At 42.9% G+C, this 13,179-nt stretch overlaps 1 protein-coding gene across 5 annotated transcripts in view; it reads left to right on the top strand.

Annotated features, from left to right (window-relative positions):
• The window catches only part of EGFLAM (EGF like, fibronectin type III and laminin G domains), a 153,818-nt gene that overhangs the window by 54,104 nt on the left and 86,535 nt on the right, over positions 1-13,179 (top strand). For 3 of the 5 annotated variants that reach the window (XM_074328985.1, XM_074328986.1, XM_074328984.1), the window contains exons 2-5: positions 1,760-1,869; positions 2,921-3,004; positions 5,886-5,912; positions 11,966-12,083. In XM_074328985.1, the coding sequence (XP_074185086.1) occupies positions 1,760-1,869; positions 2,921-3,004; positions 5,886-5,912; positions 11,966-12,083 (339 nt within the window). The remainder of the gene's footprint in view (positions 1-1,759; positions 1,870-2,920; positions 3,005-5,885; positions 5,913-11,965; positions 12,084-13,179) is intronic. The other 2 variants (XM_019737331.2, XM_019737330.2) reach the window with 1 other exon arrangement.

Genomic DNA, 13,179 nt, shown 5'->3' with positions numbered 1-13,179 from the left:
AAATTAAAGAACTGTGCAGATAAAATAAGAGCATATAAACTCATCAGATGTAAGACACAGCGATGCCAAATGGTTGTTGCTTCTGGAAGAAGGAAGAAAGGGGAAACAGGATGGAGTATGGAGTTCTAGCTGTTTTCTATTCCGTCCCTCCACATTAATTAATTAATTTTCAGCTTTATTGAGATATTAGTGACATAAACAGTGTGTAAATTTAAGGTGTTGTACATGATGATTTGATACGTGTAATATATTGCAAAATGAAGACCCCCAATAAGGTTAGTTAAGACATCCATCACCTCACAGTTACCATTTTCATGTGTGTGGTGAGAACTTTTAACATCTTAGCAACTTTCCAATATGCAATGCAGTGTAGATCCCCAGAACTCAGTCATCTTATAACTGGAATTTTGTACCCTTTGACCACTTTCACCCATTCTTCTCCCCTGCCCCCCGCACCCCAAACCACCAGTGTACTCTCTGTTTCTATGAGTTTGGCTATTTTTAGAGTCTCATATTAGAGTCTCATAAGTGAAATCATACAGTATTTGTTTTTCTCTGTCTGCCTGATTTCACTTAGCATAATGCCCTCAAGTTTCATCCGTGTTGTTGCAAATAGCAGGATTTCCTTCTTTTTTATGGTGGAATAATATTCCATTGTAGGCATGTACCACATTTTCTTATCCATTTACCCATTCATCCAATGACGGACATTTAGGTTGTTTTCCATATCTTGGCTATCGTAAATAATGCTGAAATAAATATGGGTGCGCAGATATCTTTTCGAGGTGGTGTTTTCATTTTCTTTGGATAAATACCCCGAAGTGGGATTGCTGGATCGTATAGTAGTTCTGTTTTTAATTTTTTAAGGAAACTCGATACAGTTTTCTGTAATGTGTGAACCAATTTACATTCCTACTAACAGGTCACAATGGCCGTCTTTTCTCTGCGTCCTTGTCAGATCTCGTTATCGCATGTCTTTTTGATAATTGCCATTCTAGCAGGGGTAAGGTGATATCTCGTGGTTTTGATGAGCATTTTCATGATGATTAGTGATGTTGAGCATCATTTGTATGTCTGGCCATGTGTATGTCTTCTTTGGAAAAAAGTCTATTCAGATCCTGTGTTCATTTTTAAATTGGATTATTTGTATTTTGCTATTGGGTTGTATGAATTCTTTTTACATATTGGGTATTGATCCCTTATCAGGTATATGCTTTGCACATATTTGTCCCATTTTATTTCTTGTAAAATGATCTGAAAATTAAAATAATAACAATAATTGTAGCATTATACAAATGATAGTTATTTTGGGAAAGAAAAAAATCTCCCTGTGGGAAGATTTGTGGGGACATGTGAGTAAGCTATGTGAGCCACTCAGAGCGCTGGGCTTCCCTGCCAGCTCCAGTTTAGAATCTTCATGAAGACATGAAGCCAGGGCCCTGTCATGGCCTCTCACTCCTTCCCTAGATGTTGTGAGACCTGGCCCGGGCCATTCTCTAGGCCTTTATGTCCTGTGAGGCCCTGTGGTGATGTCCCTCTAGCTTCCACTATGATAAGAACTCCAAGGGAACAATTGTGAGACATGGTTTAGAATCAGAACTGTCCTAGGGAATCCAGGGTTTAAAATTGTAAATATATATAAGGAATATAACAATAAAGAAAAAGAATAAGAGAATATACACACACACGTAAGAATGCCCCAGGTAGGATTCATGGAGCTTCTAACACAATCTCTTTTGTTTTGGCAAAAACAAAACAGACAAGCTGGGACCTCCTCTCCATATCATGGTGGACGCACTGAACTGTACAGCTTTCAGTATCCAGTGGAAAATGCCAAGGCATCCTAGGCAGCCCATCATTGGGTACACTGTGAGTACCTGGGCACCGGGGTTTCTGTACTGGGTGTTTTAGGGTAACTATATGTCCTTCCCATCTTTGTCCCTTCTAGATATGGCCTCTTTGTATCAGCCCTCCCATATTAATAACTGCCCCATTCTCTCTCCATGAAATCAAAGGAAATGTTTTCCTTTCAAGGGTATTTGAAAATGACTGAAAGCCTGTTAGGGTCTACCCAGCCCTTACTCTGTTCAGGGATGGGAAAATCTAAACTAGGAAGACATGGCTCCTCTACGCAATTGCCTACAGTCACCTTTGGAGACTAAAGCAGAAACATGGGCAATCACAGGGAGTCACTGTAGAACGTTGTCAATAGGCACAAAATAATGTAAGATCTGAATTACAGGAAAGGGGTGGCCAGGCAAAGGGAAGGAGGGATGAGGGAACGCATTCCTATCTATCAGGGGTTACAAAATTGGATTGATTGAAGTTCACCAAAATGTTTTCTTTAAAAGTCAGGAGATTTCAGATAAATATTTGAAGTTCTGAAATCTCTGGGAATATGGGGAAAACAGGGTGCACTGGGCCTGCATTCCTTTGGGGAACCAAGTCAGCTGGCGCTGAGCTGTCCACTCAGATGGGACGTATGCCCCCTCCGCTCCCCATAACAACCTAAACCCACCACCCCTTACTGTCACGCTTTCACCCAGGGAGAGTAGCCATTTATCAATGCCCTTGTCCTATTATCTTCTTAAAGTAGAGAAACATGTTTCTGGACTCATGTCCTATCAAAAGTAGGAAAACGAAAAATTACCTGAGAGTCATGGTTTTGCGAAAAATAGCAGGAGCTGGGTCCAGCCCTGGCCATCACACCTCACTGACACACGACTTCTCCTGGCCTCTTCAGGCTTCCAAGTTTGTGACCCTAGCCAGCTGTGTCTTATGTTTGTCACGGAACTAGTGTATATGAGAGGTGGCAGGGCACTGCAGAACACTGCGGGTGTGAGTGACTTAGAACCCCAGGCCCTTATCGGATGGAGAAGTCCCAGCCCTGCTCTCACTCTGGTGTCTGCATCTTTCCCAGGTCTTTTACTCTGAGGTTGGCGTCGATAAGTCCCCACAGGAGCAGTCCCATAGCGTGCCTCTCAGCCAGGACACCGTGGCCACTGTGAGTATCTCCATCCTGGCAGCCCCTCAAAGCACACCCGTGGTTGGCATTTCAGCGATATTCAGAAGGGTTTCTAATTTGGGGTGTGTGTGCTGCTGCATATGTAATGATAATAACTAATGTAGGGTCCTTGAGCATTTGCAAATGTGTTTCATGTACATTATCTGATCACGAGCGTCTATATCTCCAGAAAGGCAGCCATCTGAAGAAAGAGTTCTGGTGTCAAAGCTTCCATCCTAGATTCAACCCACCCTATTTATCATGTGAGAAAATCGCTACTTTATATAGCTGTTTCTCCCCTTCTTCATAACGTTTAACTCTAATTTTTTTTTTGAAGTCCCAATAAAGCTTTATAAATAACTAGGACACATTTGTATTTTCCCAACTGTCTAGAGACACAATGCAAAAGAAAATGCTGTAATTTGAAGTGTACATTCAAAGGGTCCAGGTTGTTTATTTTTCTTCTTGCGCCCGACACCCTGTCCTTACACTCACCAGTTGTTGGCTCTTCATCTGTTTCTTTTCTGTTTCCTGTCAAGGTCTCTCTGGGTGAATTTTCCTGCCTTGGCATGTTCTGTTATCTTTTCTTTCACTTTCTCCCTCCTTCCCCATTCTACTACAGTTGTTCTACAGGCGACAGCCTTTTGGATGCTCTGTGAGGAGTTAGCGTTAGTGCCCAGAATACTGCTGTAATGGTGGTGGTGGCAATGTTTGTAACTCCCGTTTAATACATTTAATACATTGTACTGCTAGGCGCACTACAGGAAAACCTATTTGTCATCCGTGATAAGTAGCTATCCCTTACTGAGCATCTGTTACCTGCCAGGCTCTATCTCTCATGCTTTCCATTTGCTTTTCCGTTTAATCTTCATAACTATCCTATGACCTCATCCTACTGACAAGGATGCTGCGACTCAGAGAAGTGAAATGACTTTCCCCAAATCATGCATTAGCCAGTAACAGAGTCCACTGTAAACCCAGAGCAGGCTGACTTCTGAGCCCTGCTGTGGCTATTTTTGACCAAAGCTCTCATGACTCAAAAAGAAGAGATTCACATTTTCAGCTTTCACCAAGGGAGAGTAGCTTTTAATTTCAGACTTTTGCTTAAGCACCCCTCATTTGCCTCAGAAGCACCCCTCATCAGCCCCAATCTTGTGGGTCATAGTATCGTATGGGGGGGAAATTGGGTTGAACCCACCTAGGAAACCACTAGCTGGAGATGCGTCGCCCCTTAGTAGCACTGGAACTTTTAACAAGACCCTGGACCCTACCAAAGGGCTGGCAGTATCTTCAGCAGTGTCTCCAGCCACCAGCCACCTGTTCTGCGGTGAGTGTGGCTCAGGGCTCTGCCTGGAACGTAGTCCAGGCAGGGAGGGCACGGTGCTGGTTTCAGTTGTCTTGGAGTCTGGACAGTGCCTCTGAAATCAAGATTCTGCCCCATCACATGAACCAGAGACACTGGCATCTGTGGGAAGGCTACTTAAGTGCAAACATAAAACAGGGCCAGGAGAGAGACGGGCACCACAGCCTTCCAGATCTCCCTCCTCCACTTCCATGTTGGGTAACTTAGGCTGAAGTCACTTACCTTGTCTAAATCTCACCTTTCTGCCATGAGAAGGGTATAACAATTACACTTTTCTGAGTGTCAAATCGTGTATGTAAAAGCCTTTGGTAAAATATAAAGAAATCATATAGATGTCAGATATCATTCCTGATGGGCAATTGCCTTTATGGTAAATATATTCTGTCTGTTAATTACAGTCCAGCATTAGCATCTACTATCAAATTATAGCATTCGATGACTTTGCTGATTTCAAATAACTTCCAGAGTTGCTGCTGCATGCCCAGCGCAAGGTATCACAGAATCCCTGTTCTTGGGCAGCTTTCAGTCTTACTGGGAAAACCAGTCACACCGATAAAACATTAGAGAGCAGCAGGAGACCAGGTGTCATAACATGCCACTTAGCAGACAGACTGAGGTTTTGAAGAGGGAGAGGTTAGTGTAGGAACATGTAGTCAAGAGGTAAAATTTAGGGCTGAGAACTGAAGCAACGGCAGTTTCTGGAAAGACAGAGGAGAGGGAGGGCATTCAAATGGTAAGAAATGGTTTGAACCAGGGGAATGAGCACACGTGTGTACGTACCTGCCCATGTGCTGTGCGTTTGGGTGGGGGTGAGTGGAGGTACGTACAGAGTAGTCGTCACAGGGAGAGGCAATAATGATGAAATGCAAAGTCAGTGAGTCAGGAAGAGGGGAGGGGAAGGGTCTGATACAGCAGAGTAGACTCTGGATTCTGACTTGCATTCTGATTCCTGTATTACAACCAACCAGCTGGGTAACCTGGGCAGGTCTCAGTTCCCTCATCGACAAAACAGGGGTTTGGATAGCATCTATGTCACAGGTAGTGTATCTCTGGTTCCCTACTGTATGCCAGGGTGCTCCAGGGCTCTGCCGCCGACTCCCAATGGGGTGTTTGCACTTCTCCAAGGAAACAGCAATATCTGTGTGAACTACTATTACCATGTCGTTTGGGTATAACCAGTGAATAAATGGAACTGTTGGGTTTTTTGTTTTTTTTTTGCTGTTGTTGTTTTTTGATTAAAGGTGCTGTAAAAATATGACTGAAACACTAAAGGTGCCATGAACAGAAAGTTTGGGAACCTCTTTCTTTGATCATATCATCCTGTAGCATAAAGATGTTGGTCCTGGTTGCAGGGCCCCCAGAAACCACACCTAAGTGAGAGGTCAACAGAGTTCACGTTGTGAAGATGTGGGTTCGCTGCCCTTGGCTGTACATAGCAGAAGGGTTCCTTTTCCTCCAGCAACTTTTCTTTTCCTGTTCATGTTGTTTTTCGTGTGTTTTTTTTTTTCTCCTTTCTAGGGACAATCTGATCATCAGGTGATTTTTGTAAGTATGCTTTAGAAAAGTTAAACTCGTCCCAATCTAGGATTCAGGGGGTCTCTTTTCATCAAAATGTTGATTTTCTTGCATCTCCCTCTGACTGATTAAGGCCCAGTGAAGAGTGCTTCATTCTAGTATAAGCAGGTCTATACAGCATACCGGGTGAACTGTTAATAATTTCTCAAGAAGCCACATTCATTCTGGCATGCACTGCTTCATCCCACATGGCAGAGTAAGTTTAAGAGGAACATTTTTAAAGGTTGAAGTAATTTAAGCTGTGTTCCAAAACTAGGTGAAAAAGATTGAAAAGGAGAGAAAATATTTAAACAAGTGAACACCGCTGTAGAGGTAGGTTTCTCCCACCCCCCTTTCCTTCTCCTTTGCTTACTTCCTCTAACCATTCCAGACCTTCTCAATAAGACTGAACCGGGTCACCTAAAACCGGTTGATTGATTTTCTGGATTAAATGCCAAAGCGAAGATTGGGTTGACAAATGGTTAGTCTGATTTAAGTGATGAAATAACCAAAATAACTTGGCTGATTATGTGGAATTCTGATGCATCTTTGATAATCTGCTTATATAGAGACGTCTGATTTGGTTAGCACTTGACACCTGCATTTTTCTTAGAAGAGCAACCTACAAATTTCATCCTGAAAAAATAAATAGTAAAACAAATCACGGCAATTTGGTAATTTTTTAGAGTTAGAAATAGAACAGGATGTTTAAACTGGTGGACTCACACTTTTTGATCATGCATACCAACTGTTAAAAAATATTTTTATCTTGCTCACCCAGGGGGATGTACCACTGCCCTGTTTTGGAGTCCTCTGGTCTGGTTGATCTAGATAAGTGGTTCTATTTGGATCTTATCCAAGGTTAGAGTGAGAAAACTTAACCAGGAATCATTATACTTGCATCTAGTCCCATCTCTGTTACCAGATCAAGGGTAACCTTGAGCAAGGTCAAGGTTGAACCCCTGTAAACCTCTCTTTGACAGTAAAATGAAGGGTTGACTAGTAATGGTTCCCAACTGGAAGTTCCTTTTTACCCTATAGGACATATGGAAATATGTTTGGGTATTTTAGTAAACAAGCTTCAGGGATGCTGACTCCCCTGCAATATACAGGACAGACCCATCTGAGAAAGGTTTGTCCAGCCCCAAAGCCAGTGCTGCCCCTCCTGTGAAACCCTGGAAGGTACTCTCTAACTTTCTGTGACCTTTGGGAATTCCCTCTAATTCCTTCCTCCACTCTGGCCTGCCCAGCCTCCCGCAGGACCAGTGGAAAAAGAATGTTTGGAAAATACCACTTTTCTATTCTCTGGTGCCTTCCATCTCGTGGTGCTAGATATTCCCAATGTCCACTATGGCAACCGAGGCTCAGCCCTGACTTGTAGAGTCAACTGTGAAAATGAATCCATGGTTACTAGCTACCAATGAAGGTTATTTAACAAGAGTCATAGAATTTCAGTGTTGAAACTTTGGTCCAGACAAGTTAAGTGACACGGCAGTTTGGCCCAGAACCTGAGTCTCATGACTCCTAGTCCAGGACTCTCCTACCTCATACCTCCTCTCATTCATGTTATCTGGATGCCTTCACAGTATAATAGCTACATGTCTGGCCTAGTGAACAAGACAACATCTAGCTTCAGTTTTGGGAACAGACCTGGGTTTCCAGCAATAGGAGAAAATGCAGCATGGAAGGGAGTAAAGGTGAGGTCTGAAATCAGGGTCAGATATTTAAGTTCAGAACCATTCAACATGGTTTCATCATTGCAAAATGAATAGGTATTCAGTAAAGAATAGTCCCATCTTTCCCAGGCCTCCTCTTACATAGCTATCCAGGTTTTTGTACATTGGGTCAAAAACCCAAAACCCAAAATAACAGTGATTCTAACAAGATATGTATTCATGTTTCCCTCATGTAACTATTTGAATATAACCAGTTTAGGACTCTTCTGGTGGCTCCTCTGTGTCAGAAACCCGAGATGCTTTCATCTCATTGTTCTGCCACCCCCGTGGCCCTCTTTCCCGTGGTCCAAAATGGCTCACTTCCACATCCACACTCTAGTCAATAGATGAGGATTCTTTCTTATTAAGGGATAACTCAAAAATTGCCCTCATCATTTTTACTCACAGTCTATTGGACAAAATTTAGTCACATGGCCATACCTAGATGCCAGGGAGACTGGGAAACATAGTCTTGGAGAAGCCATGTCCCAACTGAAATACGGGGATTCTCTTATAAAAAAGGAGAGAATGGATATGAGAGGACAATGAGTCATCCTGTCACAGACTGTGAATAGAAAGAATAGAATTAGCAACATAGATGTGGAAAAGGCAGTGAGACATCTGAAAAACAAGGTATTAGCCTGAGAGTTTGATATGCTATGTGTGGGAGTCGGGCAGTTGGAAGTATATAAAGTTGTGTATTTTATGCAGGAAACTAGACCCATTCTTGTCCCCAAGGGTAATTATGTGAACTCTCTGGGTTTAGTTTCATCATCTGTAAAACAGGGATGATAAGACAGACCTCTTGGGACTGTTGTGAGGATTAAATGTGACAGTTAAAAGATTTCATACATTTCAGAATGGTATGTCAATGCAAAATAGTATACCAATCATAAGAAGAATGTTTGTTGTTTCTGATGATCTGTGAAGGAGGCAGAAGTCCTGGGGAATAGCTCACTTGGTTCAAAGTTGTTTGAGCTTTCTCCTTGGCTCAATGAACCAACGTGCCTTGCTTTTCTCTTCTATAGATACAATTCTCTGATTGCATGACATCCATGGGTGGTATTGAGAAGACAAAGGAAGCAACTTTTAGAAGGGATTTTTTTTCATTTCAGAAAAGGTAGACAAACACAAAGCAGGGTTATTTTGCAGGAAAGCACCCAACTTTGCCAAAGCAAAGAAGAGGTGTGGGAAGGGCCAGGGGAGACTATTGAATTCACTCTGGCTTCTACTCTAAGAAAGCAATTTCTCTCACTGTTTCTCACCATCTTGTGTAGAAATAAATTCCAAGAGAGAAGCATGTTGACTTGTTTTTAAACTTTGATAAGGCAACAAAACACTTGGCTTTTTTAAAAGAGTATATTCAGCATTTTATGTATTTGGTGCAAGGTTGAAGTAGTGGTTATAAGACATTTAAGGACCGAAATATACAGATTTGTGGATTGTATGGAATTTTACCAAAGAATCCATGGGTTATCACAAGTTACACTATAATGAGGGACTTCATTTTGGAGAAGTGATGTCAAAAGACAAAGTGATGGTAAAATCATTGAGTCCAATTCTTCTTTTCCTGGCACCAGCCACTCAGTCCTTTTGACCACACTCCTGATGCCAACTTACCAGGTTGTCAGCACAGGAAAGATACAGAAAAAGACAAAATAGTTGGCTTCTGGGAGGGTCACCCTCTACCTCTCAGAATATACCTGGGCTAAAGGTAGCACTAATCTTTCATATCTAATAAAGAATTTAATTGTCTACACGAGGAGATTCTACAAGTATAGTTTCTCTTGATTTTCAGTGATAACTTTTAAATTTCTGGTATCTATAAACTTCCATGTTTATAGACAAAATAATAATCTGTTCTTTAGTGTTTATGATAAGTATGTTCTATAGATTCAAATATCTACTATTTTTTATACCTGTATTATTGAATTAGAACTTGGGTCTTGCAGTCAAACAAAGTAGGTTTCAAATGCCCAGTTTGCCACCTAATAAATATATGCCCTTGAGCAAACTATTAATTTTTCAAGGATTCCCCTTTCTTTTCTGTAAGTGAAAATAAGAGTGATACCTAATTAATTAAGTTAAATCAGGCTGTGTGTGTTCCTGGAACAGAGAAACAATGCATAGTAACTAATGGTGGCTGTATTTGATATGGGCTCATAGCTAATATCTGTAATAATCTATGAAACCGTATCACTACACCCATCTTTCATACAACGTAATGAATTCACATGAAAAAGGATCCTGTGAAAAAAGCAAAAGCCTGTGACAGCATCAAAGAGGTTTGAAAATGTACTTCTGATTCCATGGGAAACGCCTGGGAGGGGCAGTTGGGAGAGAAGTGAGAACCAAGTCTTGTGTCCACCGGCTACTTCCAGTCTCTTAGCCGCCCAACTTGCCATGAAACCAGGGGACAGATGGTGGAACTAGGATGCACAGATGCAGGGAATTAGAGCAGGAGGGGGCCAGTGAAAGCAACTCCATATGTTCAGCAAAGACCCCCTGTGAAGCTGCATGTAGGGTAGAGTGGAGGTAGGGAGAGTGAGGGGAGGATTGGAGACAGACACTCTCCAGGTGGCTGTAGAAATGGCGCAGGTAAGAATTCAGAGGAAGTGGAAGAAGGGAGCACGTCTGAAAGGCATATGGAGGTGGCTGGGGTTGGGGGTGGGCGGGTAAGAGGAAGTCAGCCCTGTGTCTGGAGTTACTACCCCTGGAACCTGGGGCAAAGGTACTTAATCAAGATGGAGGGGTTAGTAGTCGGAGCTGGTTCTCAGTGAGGTAATCTGCTTATACTGGGCATCTTGGTTTAATTTCTTTCTTTTGTTCATTGACTACTTCATTTATTCATTCATCAAAAAGCATTGCTTGGGCATTTGCTACATATCTGATAATACGACACAAAGCTTTGAGATGCCAGTGGAATAAGAACTTGCTTCCTGCCCTGAAGTGGGTGGTGAGAAGGTGACAAATAAACAGACAATTACAATGTAAGGTGAGTGGTGTTAGGACTGAGGTACCCCGAGGACGCCAGGAAGCACAGAGGAGGGAAACCTAACCCGACTGGAGGCTGGGGGTCGGAGAAATGAGGTAATGTCTCAGCTGAACTGAGTCATGGAGGATGAGCAGGAGTGAGCCAGGCGAGAGTGGGAAGAAGGACATTTCATGTAGAGGGAGCAGCAGATTCAAAGGCCCAGAGGCAGACAATGGAACGGCATAAATTCGAGCCCTGCCATGTTCTTAGGTATGACTGGAATATAGAATGCCAGGAAGGGAGGTGGCACAAGATGATGTTGGAAGGATAAACAGGGAGATACAAATATGCTATTCTGAGGGGGTTTTAAAGTGGGGTGACATCAGCTTTTGTGTTTAGGAATGTAACTAGCAGTATGAAGTCTACGCTGGCGATGCAGGCAATACTGGTGGCGGGGAGAATCAGGGCCCATTGTCATCCTTATGAGGACCTGGACTTAAGTGTCTGTGAGGATGAAATGACATAAAGAGATTCAAGTGATATTGCAGAGTACTGGTCACTGTATGGGTAACTGATTGAACAGTGGTTAGGGAAGAGAACGGAGCAGAGAGGAAGTGTCAAGAATTTCTGGTTTGGGTCATAAGAGAGAACACAAGAGATGAAGCAATTTTTTGTTTTGTTTTTGGTGGGAAGAGGAGGAACAATGTGTTGAGCTTTACTTATGTTGAATTTGAGTGGCATGGTAGTTGTTGAATATGGATGGTCCTGAGGCCATCACAAACCCACGTCTCTGGACACCAAGAAGCAGGTCAGCGCTGGAGATGCAGATTTGGGAGCTGTCACTCGAAGGCGGTGCTAGAGGCTAAGCAGCGGTAGATGAGTGGACCCAAGCAGTCTTCCCCAGCTGAGGTTTCGCTTTCCATGGTGGTGTTACCTACCCGCAGTCAAACCAGGTCTGAAAAAATTAAATGGAAGATTCCAGAAATAAACAATTTATGCATTTTAAATTGCACGCCGTTCTGAGTAGTGTGATGAAATTGCATGCCATCCTGCTCTGTCCCACGTGGGACATACAGCATCCCTTTGTCCAGTGTATCCACGCCATATATGCTCCCTGCCCTTAGTCATTCATTGTACAGATCCCAATAAAGAGTGATTCTCTAGTCTTGGGAAATATGCCATGGTTGTTTTCCTCTTTGCAAATTTCAGAACTTGGCCAATCTTAGAGAAAGCAAAACAGTCTTTGTTCCAAGCAACTTCATAGGGGCCTCAAGATGCAACCCTCATGGAAATTGTCTGCTTTGCCCCAAAAGAACTTCTGATCATTGATACCCTTCCTGTTTGGTCATTGACAGGAGCAAGTGATCGGACATTTGAAACCAGGCACTGAATATCGAGTAAGCGTAGCAGCTTACAGCCTGACGGGCAAAGGGCGGCTCAGCAATCCTCAACACGTTACCACTTTGCCCCAAGGTAAAATGGGTTTGATTTATGAATAATAGGAAAGTGGTGGATGCTTTTTATTCATTCCTTCATTTAGTATATACCAATGAGGACCTACTAGGTGCCAGGCACTGTACTAGGCTCTGGAATTTAGTGGTGAACAGAACTCAGCTCCTGCCCTCTCAGAACTTAGTGGGGTGGGTTGAGACATTATCTAATTAACATGTAGTCACAGATTGTGATAAGCACTACCAACAGTGCCGTAAGAATGTGCCAAGGAAGCTGGCGGTAGAGGGGAGGTAAGAATGTCCTGAGGAGATGACTACTAAGTGGAGATCCGAGGGGGAGTGGGAATTATGAAGGTGAGGAAGCAGAGTGCCAGGAGAGGATTATAGGCAAAAGGATTCCCACAGAGGTGCATTGAGATGGCACCGTGCTGGACACTAGGGGAAAGAGGTGCATTGGTCATACGTCATTGTTCACAAGGCGCTCGTTGTGTAGGGAGAAGCAAATGGTAAGCAGGTAGCTCCAGTGTGTCTGCGGTCTGCACCACGGGCCCAGGAGCACTCAGGAGGGAGCACTTCACCTGGAGGCTCAGGGAGGGTTTCAGGAAGAAACATATCTTTAGCCCAAATTTTGAAAATTGCACAGGTGTTTTGCTAGGGAGAGAAGCAGGAAAAATGTTTCTGGTAGAAGCAATAGTATAGATAAAGGCCAAGAGATATGAAAGTCTGGATATGAAAATAGTAACAGCAGTTACCTTGCAGGGAGAGGATCATGGGTGATTCATACATCTTTACACATCAGAGCATTTCCCAATGTCCTATCATTGGTATATATTCTGATGACCAGAGGACACACACAACACACACACACACACACACACACACACACACACACACACACAGAAAGTAAGTGGCTAAGCATTTAATTTTCCTTATAGGTATTATAAATATCAATTCTGACATGCAAACAGAGATGAAAGGATGTTAGGAGGTGGGAGTGTGACTGAAAGTTTTAAAGGGTACACACACACCGTTGTGTGTTCCAGGGCCGATGGTCTGAACATAATTTAGTTGGATTTCCAGCAGGGGGACTGGGGGAAGAAGGGAAGACTAGCTCTCCT

Source organism: Rhinolophus sinicus, linkage group LG03, assembly GCF_036562045.2.
Source record: "Rhinolophus sinicus isolate RSC01 linkage group LG03, ASM3656204v1, whole genome shotgun sequence".
Taxonomy (NCBI): domain Eukaryota; kingdom Metazoa; phylum Chordata; class Mammalia; order Chiroptera; family Rhinolophidae; genus Rhinolophus; species Rhinolophus sinicus.
Note: the sequence above shows the minus strand (reverse complement) of the source record. Positions and strands in the feature narration are given on the sequence as shown.